Source organism: Trachypithecus francoisi, unplaced genomic scaffold (assembly GCF_009764315.1).
Source record: "Trachypithecus francoisi isolate TF-2019V2 unplaced genomic scaffold, Tfra_2.0 Lachesis_group12, whole genome shotgun sequence".
Classification (NCBI taxonomy): domain Eukaryota; kingdom Metazoa; phylum Chordata; class Mammalia; order Primates; family Cercopithecidae; genus Trachypithecus; species Trachypithecus francoisi.
The window spans coordinates 69,378,628-69,401,345 of record NW_022681457.1 but is presented as its reverse complement, the minus strand read 5'-3'; the positions used below and the strand labels follow the sequence as shown (position 1 = coordinate 69,401,345).

Here is a 22,718-nt window from a genome sequence, read left to right as displayed (position 1 = left end):
TAGGCCGGGCACGGTGGCTCAAGCCTGTAATCCCAGCACTTTGGGAGGCCGAGACGGGCGGATCACGAGGTCAGGAGATCGAGACCATCCTGGCTAACACGGTGAAACCCCATCTCTACTAAAAATACAAAAACTAGCCGGGCGAAGTGGCGGGCGCCTGTAGTCCCAGCTACTCGGGAGGCTGAGGCAGGAGAATGGCGTGAACCCGGAGGCGGAGCTTGCAGTGAGCTGAGATCCGGCCACTGCACTCCAGTCCGGGCGACAGAGCGAGACTCCGCCTCAAAAAAAAAAAAAAAAAAAGAATGATTAAAGGAAGTTCTCCAAACTCCAAATGTTATGGGAAAAGGCTCAGAACTTCAGAAAGGAAGGAAGAATAGCAGAATGGACAAAAATATTGATAAATATAGCAGATTACCCTTCTCATGAGTTTTTAAAAATCATAGTTGGTTGAAGAAAAAATTATAGTATCATCTGATGTCGATAGGAAGAGACAATACTTAAAATAGTTATTATATATGAATATACACACATACGTATAAGTGGGAGGGTAAAAGGATGTATATGAATGTAAAGTTTCAACACTTCAATTAAAGTGGTAAAATATCAATAAGTTGGATTATAATCAGTTACATATGTATATTGTAGTACTAGAGCAAGTGCTAAGAAAATTCTACAAATTATGTATTCAAAAACAAATCAAAATGGAACGCTAAAAATTGCTCATATAACTCAAAGGAATGGAAGAAAAAATAAGAATGAGAAACGGAACAAATGGAAGATGAATAATAAAATGATAAACTTAAGTCCAAACATATCAATAACTACTTTAAATGTAAATAGTCTATCTACTTACATGAAATAAAAGACCAGAGATAGGTAGAGTGAATTTTAAAAAGTGACCCAAGTAGATACTGTCTCCAAAAAGCTTTACTCCAAATATAACAACATAGGTAGGTTGAAAATAAAATAATAGAAAATATTAATTTTATTAATTGATATTATTATAAATATAAATTTTAGGCTGGGCATGATGGCTCACTCCTATAATCCCAGCACTTTGGGAGGCCAAGTCGGGTAGATCACTTGAGGTCAGGAGTTCAAGACCAGTGTGGCCAACATGGTGAAACCCCGTCTCTACTAAAATACGAAAATTAGCCAGGCGTGGTCACAGGTGCCTGTAATAGCAGCTACTTGGGAGGCTGAAGCAGGAGAATTGCGTGAACCTGGGAGGCAGAGACTGCAGTGAGCTGAGCCCATGCCCTTGCACTCCATCTTGGGCAACAGAGTGAGACTCTGTGTAATATATATATATATACACACACATATATATATATACATACACACACATATATATATATACACATACATATTTTTTAAATATAAATTTTTAAAAGGAAGGAAGTACTATATTAATATGAAAATATTTTCCTTCAGCACAGAAAACGTTGCTAAAAACAAAGGATCATTCTGCCAAGACATTGCAATCCTAAGGTATATGTACCAAACAACAGAGATTCAAGTACATGAAGCAAAAACCAATAGAGTTGAAAGGTGAAATAGACAAGTCCACAAATATAGTTGGGGAATTAAAAACCTCACTCTCACCAAATTGATAGAACTACCAGGGATAAAATATGTGAGAGTATCAAAGAACGGAATAACAGCATCAATCAACAGGATCTAATTGATATTTATAGAATGCTCTGTTCAACAATAGACAAATCCACAAATACATTTGGGAAATTCAAAGCCTTGCTCTTGTTAACAACAACAACAACGACGACGACAAAGTAGTTCTTTTGTTTCATTGATTTTCTCATGTTCAGTTTTATTAATTTCTGTTCTTTATTATTTCCTTTCTTCTGCTTTGTGTTTGTTTTGGTCTTTTACTACTTTTTTGTGTAAGAGCTTAGATTATTGGTTTGAGAACTTTCCTCTTTCCTAATGTAAATATTTAATGCCATACATTTCCCTTTAGCTATATCCCACATATTTTGAAATATCTTCTTTTCATTTTCATTTAATTCTATGTACTTTTGATACTTCCTGTTTGGCCCATGGATTATTTAGAAGTGAGTTGCTCAATATCCTTGTGAGTGGAGATTTCCCTGTTTTTCTGTTATTAATTTCAAGCTGATTCCATTATGATCAGAGAACATCTCCTATAGAATTTCAATTATTATAGGCAGAGAGGAAGTGTGAATGTCAAATGTTACAGGGAAGGAACTAGAGGCAAGTGGCAAATAATGGGTCGTTGGAGAGTTTAGAAAAACATTCAGTGCCTATGGAAGTCAGACTGTGGGATCCAGAGCATAAAGGAATTAAGTTAGAAATTGCCCACAAGCCTGCATGTAGCTGGAGAGAGTACATTCTCTCCCACTGTGCTCAGGTCTGTAAAGCCAAGACTAGTCAGAGGGGCCCAGGGGTCTGGGATGGTGTAGCCAGTGCGCATGTTGCAGGGAGACAGAGGCAGATAAGCAGAGAGAGGCTGAAAGGCTCAGATACACAAGTACCTTTGTTTGGGCTCAGAGCAAGGCTGCCAGTGGAGGGATGGATGCGATTTCTCTGACCATAAGGAAATGTCCTCAGAGTTTATTTCCCGGGTCATCAAAGGGTTTCCTGAGAATTGATATAATACAGGGTAAGGCACAGGGCTGTATACACACACACAGGCACACACACACCACTTGGGCCTTAAAAGGAGTGAGAAAGAAGACCAAAGGGAATTGTCACAGAATATTAATTTGTGAGATCTCCCACCACAACCACCCCATTTCTGGGGACTCTGGCTGTGCAGAGCGATGATGAATTTTGAAGGCAGAAAGCTTCTTTCTGTGATCAACCAGGGGAACCCCCAAGGCTTAAAAAGAATTGAGAGCCAGAAACACCCATGAAACTCACCCTGATTCTTTCCCTTCACCTCCCATTTGTCTCTGAGTGCCTCAAACTACAAGACAGGTATCGCATACAGAGGATCTTATTTTCTTTTTTCTTTTTCTCCCCAGGTCAGAGTGCAGTGGCATGATCACGGCTCGCTGCAGCCTCAGACTCCTAGGATCAAGCAATCCTCCCACCTTAGCCTCCTGAATGGTGGAGACTACAGGTGCACGCCACCACACTCAGTTTATTTTTGTATTTTTTATAGAGAAAGGGTCTCACTATGTTGCCCAGGCTGGTCTTGACTTTGTGGCCTCAAGTGATCCTCCTGCCTCAGCCTCCCAAGTAGCTGGGACTACAAGTGTGCACCATCTGCCTGGCTAATTTTTGTACTTTTTGTAGATACAGGGTCTCACTATGTTGGTCTTGAACCAGGCTGGTCTCAAACTTGTGGCCTTAAGCATTCCTCCTGCCTCGGCCTCCCAAAGTGCTAGAATTACAAGCTGAGCCACTCTGCCTGACCTCACACAGGGAATGTTCACATCTTGGTTTGCAATTGCTGTTTCCTCCTAGGAATCCTGACATCTCCTCCTCCCAGTCCTTATCTCTTTCAGGGACCCAACAGCCCCTTCCACCAACTTTTAGACCCCTCAGGGACCCCGGCATCCTTTTCCCAAAGCTTCCATTTCCTGTGGGTCCCCTGCCCCTGCTTGTTTCTTGTTATCTCTGGCTTTTAGTCTTCTATTTACTCACTTCATTTTCCTGGTTGACTGTATATCCCAGTCAACTCTGAGCCTTTATCTTTCCCTCCAGGAATGTGCCTTGGGTGGGCGTGGGGATTGGTCGGAGCTCCAGGGAGAGAGAAGCCCCCGCACCCACTCTGGCCTCCCAGAGGCCCAGGATCCTGTGATAAGGGAGGAGGAGCCCCAGAGGCAGCAGCTGCTAGGGTGTTGGTCCAAGAGGGCACCCAGGCTTTGCAGCTGTTGGTCCCAGGGGAGACTCCCCTAGCAAACAGTGAGATCCTGGGTCAGGGAGAAGGCAGGCAGGGCGTGGGTCAGGCCAGCTCCTCAGAGGAGCTGACTCCAGATGAGAAAGCCCAACTTTCACCTCATTCTTCTGCTCCTTGTGTGCAACCTAGACCTCCACCTCCCATCTCAGGCAAATTCTGGGGTGATGGAGAGGCACAGAGTCCCCTAAACCTGTTCAGCTAGCCCCTGCTAAGAGCAAACCCTCCCTACACACAAAAATACCCCCCCAAACCAACAGGTCCTGGCTCTTCCTTGGTCCCCACAGGCTGGGGAGTCTCTGGCCACCTATATCCTATTTCCAGGGGCAGATGTCTGGAATCAGAAGTGGAATCCAGGTGTCTGTGTGGAACCGGGAAACAGAGGCCATTGTCCCTTCTTCACATACCGCCTCAGCCCCAGTGCCCACCTGCATGCTGGCCTGCGCCCGCACCAGAAGAGGCTGCCCCCCAGCTCTACAGTCTTTGAAAATGTCTTTACATCTCTGGGACATAAAGATGCCCAGAGAGGCTGGTTTTGGTGTTCCCGTTTTGCAGATGAGAAACCGCAAAGGCCCCACTGGGCTTTGGTGGAGGTCTTGTGTCCCACTCCATAGCCTCAGACTCCTGCCCATCCCAGACACCTGCCCCTAGTGGTGTCTGGAAGCAGGATGTGGGTGGCTAGGGACTTCCCAGCCTGTGGGGACTGAGGAGGAACCAGGACCCGGATATGGGTCCCTCATTGTTGTTCCTGGCAGGAGCCAAAGGAAGGAATCTAGCCACTAAACCAGCAGATATGACCACATGCCACCTCCCCCCTCGCTGCCCACACCCCCACCCCACCCTACCTCCACCCAGGGACCCAGGTGCTCAGCTTCCTGCTCCCCAGCTGTCTCCCTCAGAGACCCCACCCTTCCAGGACCAAACTTTCCAGAAGGCGTCCAGGGAATGGCCAGGAGCCGTCCTCCCTTCCTTCTTGGAACCCAGGCATCCAGAATCACCATCCCTCCTTCCCAGGCCTTCACAGTTTCCCATTTCATCTGGCCCTAAGGATGGCAGCCTCCTCCAGGAAGTTGGCATCATCTGCCTGGCACGTGACCCAGGGTGTGGCCTGAGCGGCCCAGAAACTCCACTATATAGCCCTGCCACAGGGCAGGCCCTGCAGCTCCAGGAACCTGCAGGTGAGAAGGGCTGGGGTCCCCTTTGGAAGTGGAACAGCAGGTCCCCTACTCTTGCTCCTGGCTTTAGGCCTCCTCATCCTACCCCTAGACCCACAAGACAGCCAACTCCCCACCCTGTCCCTGGCTACTGCCCTCCCCACCCGATCTCCAGACCCACTGGACAGCCAGCCTCCCCTATACACACACTGGTCCTTGGATCCATACCCCCGGTCCAATCTGCCTGACTTCTTTCCACACCTTAGCCTTCATGGTCCCAGGTGGCCCTTGTCATGAGAGTGGGCCCTTCTGCCGAGGACAGTCTCCAACAGAGGCAGTGACTCAGCCTTCTATGATCCCTTCTCTTTTCCTACTGCAGCCATGGGTGCCCTGTGGAGCTGGTGGATACTCTGGGCTGGAGCAACCTTCCTGTGGGGTAAGTCAGACCAAGACCCTCTCCATGTCCTTGTTCCAATCTGGGGAACTCTGCCTGGGTCCACGCCTTCCATGTGTGCCTCCTCCACATGTCACCCCAGGCTAGCTGAGACAGGAGAGAGGCCCTTAGGCTCTGCAGAGGGATGTGGTAGAATTCACCGATTCTCACCCTTTTCTGGATGGGAGCACTGGTGAAAACCTTAGTCCCCAAACTCAAGTGTGCACAAACTGTCTTGGTTTTCTGCAACTCAACTAAGGTTTTGACTTTGAACTTCATTCTGCTGAGTTGATGGAAAATTTCACAAAAGTTGTTTTTGGAGGCTGTTGTCCCCAATTCTCCCAGGGATGTGTCCGGAAGTAAAATTTTAGCCAAAGTACTGGGGGGAGGATGGGATATGAGGGCCCTCTAGTCACCAGTCAGCATCCATCTAGGCTACTTTTGAAATGTCCATTTTCCCTGATCCCCTAGCCCCCTGGGATATCCTTCAAGGCCCCCTTTATATGGAAGGTGGTCATTACATAGTCCCCCCCGCCACTCTCTTCAAGGTTCCTTAGACCTCTCTCTCTCTCTCTTCTCAGCTCCAGAGATGCTCTTCCTACTTGGGGGTGGTCAGAAGCCCCCACTATCATCTATTTCTAGGAGACAATTCATCCACCCTTCCATAATCCCCTTGTTCTCTTTATCCCCTTTTCACAAACCCCCAAGTCCCATTATTATTATTATTATTTGAGATGGAGTTTCGCTCTTGTTGCCTAGACTGGAGTGCGAGGGTACAATCTCAGCTAATTGCAACCTCTACCTCCTGGGTTGAAGTGATTCTCCTGCCTCAGCCTCCCTGGTAGCTGGGATTACAGGCGCCCCACACCACCATGTCCGGCTCATTTTGTATTTTTAGTAGAGATGGAAATTCACCATGTTGGTCAGTCTGGTCATGAACTCCTGACCTCAAGTGATCCACCCACCTTGGCCTTCCAAAGTGCTGGGATTACAGGCGAGAGCCACCGCATCTGGTCCCTACAAGTCCTATTAAGACAAAAATCAGTTGGGTGCAGTGGGTCACGCCTGTAATCCCAACACTTCAGGAGGCTGAGGCAGGAGGATCACCTGAGCCCAGGAGTTCAAGACCAGCTTGGGCAACAAAGTGAGACCCTGCCTCTAGAAAAAATAAAAAAAAATGAGCCAGGCACATAGTGCGTGTCTGTGGTCCCAGCTATACTGGAAGCTGAGATAGGAGGATCCCTTGAGCCCAGGAGGTTGAGGCTGCAGTGTGTTGTGTTTAAGCCACTGCACTCCAGTTTGCAAAAAGATGAAAATCACGCATACACCAGCAGCAGAGTACATTCACTTTGAGCTCCAAAGTGCTTAAAACAATTGTGGGTTGGAGATTTCACATGAAAATTCAGATAGCCAGTTTCTCTTTAAAAACAGAACGGCCAGGCGTGGTGGCTCATGCCTGTAATCCCAGCACTCTGGTAGACCAAGGCAGTTGGATCACCTGAGGTCAGGAATTTGAGACCAGACTGGCCAACATGGTGAAACCATGTCTTTACTAAAAATACAGAAATTAGCCAGGCATGGAAACCAGGAGGCGGAGGTTGCAGTGAGCCAAGATCATGCCACTGCACTCCAGCCTGGGTGACAGAGTGAGACTCCATCTCAAAGAGGGGGAAAAAAAGAAAAAATATAAAAGTTAGCTGTGCATGGTGGCACATGCCTGTAGTCCCAGTACTCAGGAGGCTGAGGCAGTAGAATCACTCGAACCTGAGAGGCAGAGGTTCTGGAGAGCCGAGATCATGCCACTGCACTCCAGCCTGGGTGACAGAGTGAGACTCCGTCTCAAAAGAAAAAAAAAAAGAAAAACAGGAAGGTCTTACAATTTAAAAAAGCTCACATTCTTCCATTATAACAGGTGAAATCTAGTCTCAACAGCCCACTTTATTTTTTTTTTACTAGTTTATATATTTTTTAAAATTTTAATTTTTATGGGTACATAGTAGTTGTCTGCATTTATGGAGTACCTGTGATATTTTGATACAGGCATACAGTGTGTAATGATAAAATCAGGGTAACTAGGGCATCCATCACCTCAAGCATTTGTCATTTCTTTGTGTTAGGAACATTCCAATTCCACTCTCAGTTATTTTAAAATATACCATAAATTATGGTCAATAATAGTCATCCTGTTCCGCTACCAAATACTGGATTTTATCCATTTCATCTAACTGTTTAACTGTATTTTTGTTTCCATTAACCATATCTGCTTATCCCCCACTCCCCACTATCATTTCCAGCCTCTGGTAACCATCATTTCACTCTCTATTTCTCTTTTCTTTTTTTTTTTTGTGAGCAACAGGGCTGTTTATTTCACCTGGGTGTAGGTGGGCTGAGTCCGAAAAGAGAGTCAACAAAGGGTGGTGGGATTATCATTGGTTCTTATAGGTTCTGGGATAGGCGGTGAAGTTAAGAGCAATGTTTTGGGGGCAGGAGGTGAAGCTCACCAAGTACATTCTCAAGGGTGGGGAGAATTACAAAGAAACTTCCTAAGGGTGGGGGAGATTGTAAAGAACCTTCCTAAGGGTGGGGGAGATTACAAAGTACATTGATCAGTTAGGGTGGGGCAGAAACAAATCACCACGGTGGAAGGTCATCAGTTAAGCTATTTTCACTTCTGTGGATCTTCAATTGCTTCAGGCCATCTGGATGTACACGTGCAGGTCACTGGGGATATGATGGCTTAGCTTGGGCTCGGAGTCCTGACATTCCTGTCTTCTTACATTAATAAGAAAAATAAAACAAAATAGTGGTAAAGTGTTGTGGCAGCAAAAATTTTTGGGGGCGGTATGGAGAGATAATGGCTGATGTTTCTCAGGGCTGTTTCAAGCAGGATTAGGGGCAGCGTGGGAACCTACAGTGGGAGAGATTCAACTGAAGAAAGATTTTGGGGTAAGGGATGATATTGTGGGATTGTTAGAAGGAGCATTTGTCATATAGAATTATTGGTGATGGCCTGGATGCGGTTTTGTATGAATTGAGAAACTAAATGAAAGATACAAGGTCCAAATAAAAGAAGGAGAAAAACAGGTATTAAAGGACTAAGAATTGGGAGGACCCAGGATGTCCAATTAGAGAGTGTCCAAGGGGATTCAACGCTATTGTTTGCTTGGTTGGCGAGTTTTTGGGCTCTATCCTTGAGTTTTTTAATGTTGTCATATACCAGGCCAGATTGATTTAGGTAAAAACAACATTCTTCATTTAAAAATATACAGAGTCCCCCCGGCTTTTGTTTTTTAGCAATGAGTAAGTCAGGGCCTCCTCGAATTTGGAGGAAAGAGAAATGCAAAGCTAGTGATTGTTTGTTAAAGAAGGATTAGAGACGGCTAGGACAGAGTGAGATTGATAGTATGTTGGAGATAGCTGGGGAGAGGTAGAGGGTAGCATAAGAATGGGAACGAGAATAAGAGTAAATATAAAAGTAAAGAATAGGACTTCATCAGGGTGAAAGTATTGGAGTGTACTGAAGATCTTCTATCCAGTTAAAGAGAGACTTAAGGGTGGCAGTTTGAGGTAAAACCAGGAGCCACTGAATACCAAGAGCATGAGAAACTGCTTGGGTGATTTGACTAGTAAAGGCCGGTCTGTTATCGGACTGTATAGAGGTGGGAAGGCCAAACTGAGGAATTATGTCTGACAGAAGGGAAGAAATGATCACAATGGCCTTCTCAGACTGGGTAGGAAAGACCTCTACCCATCCAGTGAAAGTATCTACCTAGATCAAGAGGTATTTTAGTTTCCTGACTAAAGTGGCATGTGAGTAAAGTCAATTTGCCAGTCCTGGGCAGGGTCAAGTCCCTGAGCTTGATGTGTAGGGAAGGGAGGGGGCCTGAACAGTCCCTGAGGAGTAGTAGAATAGCAAATGGAACACTGAGAAGTGATTTCCTTAAGGATAGATTTCCACAATGGAAAGGAAATGAGAGGATCTAAGAGGCGGGCTAGCAGCTTGTAACCTACATAGAAGAGGTTATGAGATGACAATAGAATAGAATGGGCCTGAGAGGCTGGAAGGAGATATTTTCCTTGGTCTAAGAACTATTTGCCTTGTGTGGGAAGAGATTGATAGGTGGAAGTTTCAGTCGGGGAGTAGGTGGGAGTGATGAGATGAGGAGGAGAAAAACTGGCCATGAGGGACAGAAGTTGGAAAGCTAGCTGCTTCTTTAGCTACCTTATCAGCATAAGCGTTTTCCTGAGTGACAGGATCTGATGCCTTTTGATGGCCCTTGCAGTGAATGACTCCAGCTTCCTTTGGAAGTAAAGCGGCCTTGAGAAGAGTTTTTATTAAAGAGGGATTAATGATGGAGGACCCTTGTGTAGTGAGGAAAGCTTTCAGCTCATGAAACAGCATGGTGGTGCAGGATATGGGGTCAGTATAAATATTGACTCATAGTCCCTTTACAAGAGTGAGGGCCGGAATTAAGGCAATGAGTTCGGCTTGCTGAGAGGTAGTGGAGGGTGGCAGAGCAGTAGCCTCAATGATAGATGTAGAAGATACTATAGCATAGCCTACCTTTGCTGGTGAGTGGCAATTAGGCCTGGTGGAACTGCCATCAATAAACCAAGTGTGGTCAGGGTGAGGAACAGGAAAGAAGGAACGATGGGGAAATGGAGTGAATGTCAGGTGGATCAGAGAGATACAGTCATGGGGATCAGGTGTGGTATCCGGAATAATGTGGGAGGCCGGATTGAAGTCTGGGCCAGGAACAATGGTAATTGTGGGAGACTCAACAAAGAGTGAGTATAGCTGAAGGAGCCGGGGAGCAGAAAGTATATGCGTCAAGTGTGAGGAAGAAAATAGATTTTGGGAATTATGAGAGCTGTAGAGAATGAGTTGAGCATAGTTTGTGATTTTGAGGGCCTCTAAAACTATTAGGGCGGCGGCAGCCACTGCACGGAGACATTATGGCCAGCCTAAAACAGTAAGGTCAAGTCGTTTGGACAAAAAGGCTACAGGGCGTGGTCCCGGTCCTTGTGTAAGAATTCCGACTGCACAGCCCTGCACTTCAGCTGTGTGTAATGAAAAGGGTTGGGATGAGTCAGGGAGAGCTAGTGTTGGGGCAGTCTCTAAAGCTGTCTTCAAGGAACAGAAAGAGGAGTGGGGAAAGGATTTAGGATCTATGTGGTCAGCTAGGTTTCCTTTTGTGAGTTTATATAATGGTTTCGTTAGGATTGCAAAACTAGGTATCCAAAGGCGGAAGTACCTAACCATGCCTAGGAAGGAAAGGAGTTGTTGTTTGGTAGAAGGGGTTTGGGTTTGGGAGATTAGCCGTTCATGATCAGCAGGGAGAGTACGTGTTTTCATAAAGAATTATACTGAGATAGGTAACACATGAGGAAGAAATTTGGGCTTGACTGAAGTAATGGGAGCTGTCTGTGAAGCCTTGCGGCAGTACAGCCCAGGTAATTTGCTGAACCTGATGGGTGTCAGGGTCAGCCTAAGTGAAAGCGAAGAGAGGCTGGGATGAAGGGTACAAGGAATAGTAAAGAAAGCATGTTTGAGATCCAGAACAGAATAATGGGTTATGGAGGGGTTGCGGAGGGAGCTATCGAGGATAGGAGAGTATATTGACTTTGGCACCATGGGATGGATAGGCTAGACAATTTGGTTGATAAGGCGCAGATCCTGAACTAACCTGTAAGGCTTGTCCGGTTTTGGGACAGGTAAAATGGGGGAATTATAAGGAGAGTTTATAGGCTTTAAAAGGCAATGCTGTAACAGGCAAGTGATAACAGGCTTTAATCCTTCTAAAGTGTGCTGTGGGATGGGATATTGGCATTGAGCGGGGTAAGGGTGATTAGGTTTTAATGGGATGGTAAGGGGTGCATCATTTGTCACCAAGGAGGGAGTAGAGGTGTCCTATACTTGTGGATTAAGGTGGGGAGATACAAGGAGAGGATGTGAAGGAGGCTTTGAACTGGGGCAAAAGGTGGCAATGAGGTGTGGCTGTAGCCCAGGAATAGTCAGAGAGGCAGATAATTTAGTTAAAATATCTCAACCTAATAAGGCAACTGGGCAGGTGGGGATAACTAAAAAGGACTGAATAAAAGAACATTGTCCAAGTTGGCACCAGAGTGGGGAGTTTTAAGAGGTTTAGAAGCCTGTGTTGTCAATACCCACAACAGTTATGGAGGCAAGGGAAACAGGCCCTTGAAAAGAAGGTAATGTGGAGTGGGTAGCCTCTGTATTAATTAAGAAGGGGACAGACTTACCCTCCACTGTAAGAGGTACCGAAAGCATCTGTGATGATCCTGTAGGCTTCCGAGGCAATCGGGCAGTGTCAGTCTTCAGCTGCTAAGCCAAGAAGATCTGAGGAGTCAGTCAGAGCCTTGGGCCAGCTGGACAGTCCAGTTTCCAATGGGATCCCGCACAGATGGGACACGGCTTAGGAGGAATCCCGGGCTGCAGACATTCCTTGGCCCAGTGGCCAGATTTCCAGCACTTGAAGCAAGATCCTGGGGGTGGAGGTCCTGAAGGAATGCCTGACCGCTGTGGCTTAGGTGTTTTGAAGTTTTTGTGTGCTGGAGATATGGCTGGGGTTTCTCTCACAGCAGAGGCAAGTAATTGCAACTCTTCTCTACTATTGTACACCTTGAAGGTGAGGTTAATTAAGTTCTGTTGTGGGGTTTGAGGGCCAGAATCTAATTTTTGGAGCTTTTTCTTATGTCAGGAGCTGACTGGGTGATAAAATGCATATTAAGAAGAAGGCAGCCTTCTGGCCTCTCTGGGTCTAGGGCGGTAAAGTGTCTAAGGGTTGTTGCTAAGCGGGCCGTGAATTGGGCTGGGTTCTTTACCTTGTGTAGTTTCTTTAAGTTTGTCATAATTAACAGCTTTGTAAGCTGCCTTTTTAAGCCCTTCGACTAGGCGGGAAACCATGTTATCTCGCCTTGCTATACCTGGGGAATTGGCCTGATAGTTCCACTGGGGATCTCCTCGGGGAACTGCTCTAATGCCTTCCTAGAGGTCTGGCTCATAAAGCTGGCAGTTGTCAGCATGAGACTGGGCTAGAGAAAAAGCTCTTTCCGATTCATCTGGGGAGAGGGTAGAATTTAGGATGACATTTAAGTCACTCCAGGTTAAACTGTAGGGCAGAGTTAGATATCGGAATTCCTGTATATATTTAGTGGGGTCTGATGAGAAAGAGTCTAAACACTAGCTGATTTGGGAAAGGTCTGATAGAGAAAAAGGCCCTGTACCCTGACTATGCCTTCAGCTCCAGCCACCTCTCTAAGAGGTGGGTAGGTGGAGGAGGGCTAGTCGCTGAACAAAACTGTAAACCAGACCGGGTGTGAGGAGGGGAGGTGACAGAAAGATTATAGGGTGGCAGAGCAGAGGCTGAGGAAGAATTGGGAGCTGGCTCCACCTGGCAAGGAGCAGCCTGGGGAGAAGGGGAGAGGTCTGATGAGTCTGTAGAAAAGAAGGATTCATAGGACTCGGAGCTTGGGGTGGAGACTGAAGGAACAGACAGGAGAGAAAGAAGAAAGAAGAAAGATTTGGGACGAGTTGCATTGGGAGCAGAGACTAGGGAGGGACCAATGTGTAAAAGAATGCCTGGACGTCAGGCACCTCAGACCATTTGCCCATTTTTCGGCAAAAATTATCTAGATCTTGTAGGATGGAGAAATCAAAAGTGCCATTTTCTGGCCATTTAAAACCATTGTCGAGTTTGTATTGGGGCCAAACGGTGATGCAGAAGAAAATAAGATGCTTAGATTTTAGGTCAGGCGAGAGTTGAAGAGGTTTTAAGTTCTTGAGAACACAGGCTAAGGGAGAAGAAGAAGGAATGGAGGGTGGAAGTTTGCCCATAGTGAAGGAGACAAGTTTAAAGAGACAGGTAGAGACATGGAGAAAGGGGTGGGGAGCAGCCCTGGGCTGCAACGTGGGTGAGCAGCCAAAGCAGGTGTCCCCGCAATTGACTTGCCACCAAGGGAACATGGGTGAATGATCAAGGCAGGCATCCCCGTGGAGATCAGATACCAATGGAACGTGGGTGAATAATCAGAGAGGCCTCCCCGCAATGATTAAATACCAAGGGAAGGCTGCCTTCCGGAGTCCATGACCGGCGGCAGAGTTTTGGGTCCACGGATAAAATGTGTCTCCTTTGTCTCTACCAGAAAGTGAAAGGAATTGAAATTAAGAGAAGGAAGAGATTGAAGGGTGGCGCCAAGATTGAAAGGAGAAAGAGGTTGAGGGATAGTGAGAGAGGTTGGAGAAGAGAGTAAAAAGAGGCCACTTACCCGATTTAAAATCGGTGAGATCTTCCTTGAAATGGTTGGTCTGAGGACCCGAGTAATAGGTGGATCTCTTCACGGAGTGAGGATGAAGACAGCGGACTAGTCTCCCGAAGGAGTCCCGCTGACCCGGGTCTTCAGCACCAAATGTTTCATGTGTCCGTGTGAAGAGACCACCAAACAGGCTTTGTGTGAGCAACAAGGCTGTTTATTTTACCTGGGTGCAGGTGGGCTGAGTCCGAAAAGAGAGTCAGCCTTCACTCTCTATTTCTACGAGTTCATCAGTTAAAAATTTTAAACTCCCATACATGAGTGAGAACATGTGAAATTTGTCTTTCTGCACTGGCTTATTTCACTTAACATAATGTCCTCCAGTTCCATCCATGTTGTTGCAAATAACAGAATCTCATTCCTTCTTTTTTTTTTTTTTTTGAGACCAAGTCTCACGCTGTTACCCAGGCTGGAGTACAGTGGTACTTTCTCGGTTCACTGCAACCTCCGCCTCCCAGGTTCAAGTAATTCTCGTGCCTCAGCCTCCTGAGTAGCTGGGATTACAGGTACATGCCACCATTCCTGGCTAATTTTTGTATTTTTAGTAGAGACAGGGTTTCACCATGTTGGCCAGGCTGCTCTCGAACTCCTTACCTGAAGTGATCCACCTGCCTCGGCTTCCCAAAGTGCTGGGATTTTTAGGTGTGAGCCACTGTGCAGCGTGATCTCATTCTTTTTTTATGGCAGAATGATTCTCCATTGTTTGTGTGTACTCAATTTCCATTATCCTTTCATCTGTTGATGGACACTTAGGTTGATTCCATATCTTAGCTATTATGAATAGTGCTGCAATAAACATGGGAAAGCAGATGTCTCTTGGATATACTGACTTCCTGTCTTGGAAGGAAAGGAACTGCTGGATCATGTAGTAGTTCTAGTTTTAGTTTTCTGAGAAACCTTCATACTATTATTGATAGTGATTGTAGTGACATACAGTCCCACCAACAGTGTAAGAGATTCCCTTTTCTCCACATGCTTACCCGCATTCATTATTGCCTTTCTTTAGGATAAAAGCAATTTTAACACGAGTGAGATGGTATCTCATTGTAGCTTTAATTTGCATTCCTCTGATGATTAGTGATGTTGAGCATTTTTTGATATACCTGCTGGCCATGTGTATGTCTTCTTTGAGAAATGTCTATTCAGATCTTTTGCCCATTTTTAAATCAGATTAATTCGGGCGTGGTGGCTCATACCTCTAATCCCATCACTTTGGGAGGCCGAGGCAGATGGATCACTTGAGGTCAGGAGTTTGAGAGCAACCTGGCCAACATGGTGAAACCCCGTCTCTACTAAAAGTACAAAAATTAGCCAGGCATGGTGGCACATGCCTGTAATCCCACCTACTTGGGAGGCTGAGGCAAGAGAATCACTTGAACCCAGGAGGCAGAGGTTGCAGTGAACTGAGATCGTGCCACTGCAGTCCAGCCTGGGTGACAGAGCAAGACCCCATCTCAGACACACACACACACACATCAGATTATTTGATTTTTTTCCTATTGAGTTGTTTGAGCTCCTTTTATATTCTGGTTATTAATCCCTTGTCAGTACCATATAGAAAGGCTACTGATTTTTGTGTGTTGATATTGTATCCTGTAATAGCTTTTTGATGGCGTCTTTAGGTTTTTTTTTAAATATAAGATTATGTCATCTGCAAACAAGGATAATTTGACTTCTTTTTTGTTTGTTTTGTTTTTCCAATTTGGATGTCTTTATTTCTTTCTCTCGTCTAATTGCTTTAGCTCGATGGGTTGTAAATATTTTCTCCCATTCTGTCAGTTGTGTCTTCACTTTGTGGATTGTTTCCTTTGCTGAGTAGAAGCTTTTTAGGTTGATGTGATCCCATTTGTCCATTTTTCTTTGGTTGCCTGTGCTTTTGATGTATTACTCAATAAATTTTTGCCCAGACCAATGAACTGGAGAGTTTCCCAAATGTCTTCTTGTAGTAGTTTCATAGTCTGAGGTCTTAGATTTAAGTCTTTAATCCATTCTGATTTGATTGTTGTATATGGTGAGAGATAGGGGTCTAGTTTCACTCTTCTGCATATGGATATACAGTTTTCCCAGCACCACTTATTGAAGATAAATCCTCAGCTTCCCGAGTAGCTGGGATTACAGGTACATGCCACCTTTATTTTATTGAAGATAAATGGTGCTGGGAAAACTGGATATCCCACAGTGTATGTTCTTGGGATCTTTGTCAAAAATGAATTCACTGTAGGTGGGTAGATTTGTTTCTGTGTTCTATATTCTTTTCCACTGGTCCATGTGTTTGTTCTTATGCCAGTGCCACACTGTTTTGGTTACTATAGTTTTGTAGTATAATGTGAAGTCAGGTAATGTGATTCCTCCAGTTTTGTTCTTTATGCTCAGGATGGCTTTGGCTATTCTGGGCATTTCATGTTTCCACATAAATTTTGGGATTAGTCTTCTAGTTCTGTGAAGAATGTCACTGGTATTTTTATAGGGATTGCACTGAATCTGTAGATTGCTTTGGGTAGTCTGGACATTTTAACAATATTGCGCCTTCCAATCCGTGAACATGGACTATCTTTCCGTTTTTTTGGTGTGTGTCCTCTTCCATTTCTTTCACTACTGTTGTATAGTTTTCATTGTAGAGATCTTTCATTTCTTTGGTTTATTCCTAGGTGTTTTATTTTATTTGTGGCTATTATAAATGGGATTACTTTCCTTTTTTTCTCAGATTGTTTGCTGTTAGCATATAGAAATGCTACTGATTTTTGTATGTTGATTTTGTATCCTGCAAGTTTAGTGAATTTGTTTATCAGTTCTAATAGCTTCTTGATGAATGTGTTTCTCTTTTTCTTTTTTTTTTTTTTTTTTTTTTTTTGATACGGAGTTTGGCTCTTGTTGCCCAGGCTGGAGTGCAATGGTGCAATCTTGGCTCACCGCCATCTCCGCCTCCCAGGTTCAAGTGATTCTCCTGCCTCAACCTCCTGAGTAGCTGGGATTACAGGTGTCTGCCACCATGCCAGGCTAATTTTTTTTTTTTTTTGTATTTTTAATAGAGACAGGTTTCACCATGTTGGCTAGGATGGTCTCAATCTCTTAACCTCTTGATCTGCCCACCTCGGCCTCCCAAAGTGCTGGGATTATAGGCGTGAGCCACCAAGCCCAGGTGTCTTTAGGTTTTTCTAAATATAAGATTATATCATCTTCAAACAAAGATAATTTGACCTCTCTTTTTCCAGTTTGGATACCCTTTATTTTTTTCTATTGTCTAAGAGGTTTAGCTAGGACTAACAACAATATGTTGAAGAATAGTGGTGAAAGTGGACATCCTTGTTGTGTTCCAGATCTTGGAGCAAAGGCTTTCAGTTTTTCCCCATTCAGTGTGATGGCAGCTGTGGGTCTGTTGTACATGGCTTTCATCATGTTGGGGTGTATATTCACTTTCTTGAGAATTTTTATCATGAAAGGTTGTTAAATTTTATCAAATGCTTTTCTGGCTCAATTGTAGTGATCACATAGTTTTTGTCCTTTATTCTGTTGATAAGATGTATCACACTGATTGATTTGCATAAGCAACAACCCACTTTAGATGGTGTAGGAGTGCTCCAGTTCCACAGTCGCCCCTCCGGGACTGTTTCACACATTTATATTTTCTTGCCTGGCCCCATCAGCATTTGAGTTTGAGGGCCCTGTCTAAGGTGTTTAGATTTTTGAAAAACAAAAGCCAGCAAGGCTTGTAGACGAATGCTGCATGAATCAGAAGAAAGGAAAGCAAAGCGGGGAAGAAAAGCCCAAGTTAATATTTCAACATGTTTCTGGGTGTAGAGCAAAAGGTGAGGAGGATTGGATAAGTGCACCCACAACTGTATTTTCTCAACCAGGAATGACCCAGGAGGCTTCAGTGGACCTCAAGAACACTGGCAGGAACGAATTCCTCACAGCCTTCCTGCAGAACTATCAGCTGGTCTACAGCAAGGCCTACCCCTGCCTCCTTATCTCCAGTCTGTCAGAGAGCCCCGCTTCTGTCTTCATCCTCAGCCAGGCAGACAAAACCTCAAAGAACGTCACAGTGAGGCCTGGGGAGTCTGTCATGGTCAACATTAGTGCCAACGCTGAGATGATAGGCAGCAAGATCTTCCAGCACGCGGTGGTGATCCACTCTGACCATGCTATCTCTGTGCAGGCACTAAATGCCAAGCCCAACACAGCGGAGCTGACACTGCTGCGGCCCATCCAGGCCCTGGGCACCGAGTACTTTGTGCTCACACCCCCTGGCACCTCAGCCAGGAATGTCAAGGAGTTTGCCGTGGTGGCCGGTGCCGCAGGTGCTTCGGTCAGTGTCACGCTGAAGGGGTCAGTGACATTCGATGGCAAGTTCTATCCAGCAGGCGATGTCCTAAGTGTGACTCTAGAGCCCTACAATGTGGCCCAGCTACAGAGCTCAGTGGATCTCTCGGGGTCAAAGGTCACAGCTAGTAGCCCCGTGGCTGTCCTCTCTGGCCACAGCTGTGCCCAGAAACATACGACCTGTAACCATGTGGTCGAGCAGCTGCTACCCACATCTGCCTGGGGCACCCACTATGTAGTACCCCCGCTGGCCTCCCAGTCCCGCTATGATTTGGCCTTCGTTGTGGCCAGCCAGGCCACACAGCTGACCTATAACCATGGGGGTATCACTGGCTCCCGTGGGCTCCAGGCAGGTGATGTGGTAGAGTTTGAGGTTCGGCCATCCCGGTCACTCTACCTGTCTGCAAATGTGGGCATCCAGGTCCTGCTGTTTGGCACAGGTGCCATAAGGAATGAAGTGACTTATGACCCCTACCTGGTCCTGATCCCAGATGTGGCGGCCTACTGCCCTGCCTATGTGGTCAAGAGTGTACCAGGCTCTGAGGGCGTGGCCCTGGTGGTGGCACAGACAAAGGCTACCAGCCAGCTGACCATAGATGGGCATGCAGTGGGGGCCAAGCTCACCTGGGCGGCTGTGCCAGGCAGTGAGTTCTCGTATGCTGAAGTGGAGCTCGGCACGGCTGACACGATCCACACAGCCGAGGCCACCACCAACTTCGGGCTGCTCACCTTCGGACTGGCCAAGGCTACAGGCTACGCAACAGCAGCTGATTGCGGTCGGAGTGAGTGATGGAAAATATCCCCTGGTCCTGTCCACCTGGTGACTGCTTTTCCACCCACCTGCTCCTCTGTGGCTTTCGGGATCCTGGTTGTCCTCCCCTCACTTCCCTTCTCCGCAACATCCTTCCTCAAGTCTTCTCAGCCCCTCCCATCCTCCCAGAAACAATATTGTAAATGTTTAGCAACCAGGGAGAGCTGGGGCACTACCAGTCAGAAGAGACAGCAGGCCGGGCACTGTGACAGGGTCCTGAAGCCCCCATCATGTTGGCATCAGCCCGTCTGTTGGTTTGTTCTGGGAAGCATCCTAGGGGAGAGCCAGGGTGCTGAGAAGGAGGGATCTTTGGGGTTGTGGGGGACAGTCAGGTCAGCAGCTTCTTACCAACCAGTTTGGAAATATTTTGATATTTTAGCAACTGACATAGCCACACCAGTTGCTAAGCCACTCTCCACACCTCATGTAGGAATGTTGATACCCAAACTCAGGAGGTCTAAATGTATGATAGTAAGACGACTACGTGTTGGGGAGGGGGAGTACCTTGCAATCTTTCTAGGTGTTTCACGTGTTTTTGACACAGTTAATGTATACGACCTGGCAGTTTGTGTGACCTCAGGCTCAGTCCATGAGACGCTGTCAGTGTAGTGCAGGGTCCCAGGGTTCAAATCCCAGCTCTCCTGTGTGATCTTGGACAAATGACTTCATCTCTGTGGGCTTCAGTTTCCACATCTGTAAAATGGGAATAATGGCTTCTCCCTCAAAACTTTTTTTGTTTTAGAGACAGGGTGTCACTCTGTCACTTGGGCTGGAGTGATCACAGCTCACTGCAGCCTTGAACTCTTGGACTAAAGCAGTCCTTCCTCAGCCTCCCAAGTAGCTGAGACTACAGGCATGCACCACCACACCCAGGTAATTTTTAATTTATTTTTTTGTAGGGACAGGGTCTTGCGATGTGGCCCAGGCTGGTCTCAAACTCCTGGGCTCAAGCAATCCTCCTGCCTCAGCCTCTCAAAGGGCTTGAATTACAGGCCTGAGACACCACACCCAGCTGCAAAAACTTTTGAAGACTGGGAGGAAGACGGAGGAAAAGCTGTTTCTTCCCATGTAGTCCCTGCCAGGCTAAGTCTCTGGGGTTCCTGGACCTGGCAAAAATGTCCCTCCCCTACCCTTCAAGACATGGAAGCCACTTAACTTCAAGGAGCCACTTTGGGCTTGAGAAATAGAATGAGGGAGTGGTGGGTGATTAATTATAATGGGTAACACTCCATTTAACACCTAGGTTCACTTCTAAAACTTTCTCGAGTTTTAGCTTATTTAATTCAAACACCCCCCACCAAGATCCCTATGAAGGAGGTATTATTATTACCCCTATGTTACAAATGAGGAAACTGAGGCAGAGGGAGTTTAAAACCACTTGCCCAGTTTCTCAGAGCCAGTTGGTTGAGCCAGGATTCCTACCTAGGCGGCCTGACTCCATAGTCCTTTTCATCCTGCTGAAGCCTGTCTTCCATTTTCTGTCCTTAAAAAAATCCCTTAGCTCAGCCGGGCGCGGTGGCTCACGCCTGTAATCCCAGCACTTTGGAAGGCTGAGGTGGGCAGATCACGAGGTCAGGAGATCGAGACCATCTTGGCTAACACAGTGAAACCCCTTCTCTACTAAAAATACAAAAAAATTACCCGGGCGTGGTAGCGGGCTCCTGTAGTCCCAGCTACTAGAGAGGCTGAGGCAGGAGATTGGCATGAACCCGGGAGGCGGAGCTTGCAGTGAGAGCCGAGATTGGGCCACTGCACTCAGCCTGGAAGACAGAGTGAGACTCCGTCTCAAAAAATAAAAATAAATAAATAATAATAATCCCTTAGCTCTTTTTGACCCTGGAGGGAAGGTAGGGAAGAGGGGAAAAGGGGGAGAGAAAAACACAAATTAACATTTTAATGACTGTTTCTGCCTTTTCTTACTTAACTGCCTTCCCTTCTTCTAGGCTGCTCTGTGTTAAACTAGAGAATCAGAAAACCTGGGACTTTCAGAGAGGCCTGAGCAACTATATCCCTGTGGGGTTCCAGACCTCGGTTTCCCCACCTTTAAAATGGGCAAAAATGGGCAGTTGTGAGCGAATTGCTCAAGCTTCCCAGGCAAAGTGGACTCCAGGATGCCTCCCTCTGAGGCCTAGGCAGGCTTCTTCCCCCCCTCCCCCTCCTCCCCTCCTCCTCCCCCTCCTCCTCCCCCCCTCCTCCCCCTCCTCCCCCCCTCCTCCCCCTCCTCCCCCCCTCCTCCCCCTCCCCCCTCCTCCCCCTCCCCCTTCCCCTCCTCCCCCTCCCCCCTCCTCCCCCTCCCCCTTCCCCTCCTCCCCCTCCCCCTCCTCCCCCTCCCCCTTCCCCTCCTCCCCCTCCCCCTCCTCCTCCCCCTCCTCTCCCCCTCCTCCTCCCCCTCCTCCCCCTCCCCCCCTCCTCCCCCTCCCCCTCCCCCTCCTCCCCCTCCTCCCCCTCCCCCTCCCCCTCCCCCTCCTCCTCCCCCCACTCCCTCCTTCCCTACCCCCTCCTCCTCCCCCTCCTCCTCCCCCTTCCTCCTCCTCTCCTTCTCCCCCTCCTCCTCCCCATCTCCTCCTCCCCGTCTTCCTCCTCCCCCTTCCTCCTCCTCTTCCTCCTCCCCTCCTCCTCCCCGTCTTCCTCCTCCCCCTCCTCCTCCTCCCCCTCTTCCTCCTCCCCCTCTTCCTCCTCCCTCTTCCTCCTCCCCCTCTTCCTCCTCCCCCTCTTCCTCCTCCCCTCCTCCTCCCCCTCCTCCTCCCCGTCTTCCTCCTCCTTCTCCCCCTCTTCCTCCTCCCCTCCTCCTCCTCTCCCCTCCCCCTCTCTCCCTCCCCCTCCCCTATTCCCCTCCCCCCTCCTTTTTCCCTCTCTCCTTCCCCCTCCCCCTTCCTCCTCCCCCTCCTCTCCCCCTCCTCCTCCTCCTCCTCCTCCTCCTCCTTCTTCTTCTTCCTTCTTTCTTCTTCTTTCTTCTTTCTTCTTCTTCCTCTTCTTTCTTTCTTCTTCCTTGTTCCTTTTTTTGTGAGACAGAGTCTCACTCTGTCACCCAGGCTGGAGTGCAGTGGTGCCATCTCAGCTCACTGCAACCTCTGCCTCCTGGGTTCAAGAGATTCTCCTGCCTCGGCCTCCCGAGTAGCTGGGATTACAGGCATGTGCCACCACGCTCTGCTAATTTTTGTATTTTTAATGGAGATGGGGTTTCACCATGTTGGGCAGGCTGGTCTTGAACCCCTGACCTCAAGTGATCCGCCTGCTTCGGCCTCCCAAAGTGCTGGGATTTCCAACCCCACAGACACTTCTAATTCTCTCTTTTCACTGTTCCCTACCCTCCCCAGCTGTGGTGTCCCCAGCGAAGCCCTCCTGCGAAGGCGTGCAGTGCGCAGCTGGGCAGCGCTGCCAGGTGGTAGGCGGGAAGGCCCAGTGTGTGGCAGAGTCCACCGCTGTCTGTCGCGCCCAGGGCGACCCCCATTACACCACCTTCGACGGCCGTCGCTATGACATGATGGGCACCTGTTCGTACACGATGGCAGAGCTGTGCAGCGAGGATGACACCCTGCCTGCCTTCAGCGTGGAGGCCAAGAACGAGCACCGGGGCAGCCGCCGCGTCTCCTACGTGGGCCTCGTCACTGTGCATGCCTACAGCCACTCCGTGTCGCTGATCCGCGGGGAAGTTGGCTTCGTCCTAGTGAGTACCCAGGGGCTTCTGGGGGTTAACATCCATGAGCTGCAGGTCCGAAAGCGGAGGCAAAGCCCAACTGGCCGACCTCAAACCAGGGTGCAGAGAAATGGGCCATGGGGTTG

The 22,718-nt window shown here is 47.5% G+C and overlaps 1 protein-coding gene and 1 long non-coding RNA gene across 3 annotated transcripts in view; one reads left to right on the top strand and one right to left on the bottom strand.

Moving 5' to 3' along the window:
* The first annotated feature begins 4,970 nt into the window (after nucleotides 1-4,970).
* The window catches only part of FCGBP (Fc fragment of IgG binding protein), a 63,800-nt gene continuing 46,052 nt past the window's right edge, over nucleotides 4,971-22,718 (top strand). The window contains exons 1-4 of one of the 2 annotated variants that reach the window (XM_033226214.1): nucleotides 4,971-5,061; nucleotides 5,417-5,473; nucleotides 17,659-18,906; nucleotides 22,253-22,602. In XM_033226214.1, the coding sequence (XP_033082105.1) occupies nucleotides 5,419-5,473; nucleotides 17,659-18,906; nucleotides 22,253-22,602 (1,653 nt within the window). In that variant the 5' untranslated portion in view covers nucleotides 4,971-5,061; nucleotides 5,417-5,418. Of the gene's footprint in view, nucleotides 5,062-5,416; nucleotides 5,474-10,760; nucleotides 10,925-17,658; nucleotides 18,907-22,252; nucleotides 22,603-22,718 lie in introns of those variants that run through there. The other variant, XM_033226215.1, reaches the window with a different exon arrangement.
* Nucleotides 7,824-12,105, bottom strand: LOC117092532. The gene is made up of 3 exons (XR_004440831.1): nucleotides 11,735-12,105; nucleotides 8,041-8,242; nucleotides 7,824-8,009 (listed from the first exon to the last, which is right to left on the bottom strand). It is a non-coding gene; the product is annotated as an uncharacterized LOC117092532 (long non-coding RNA).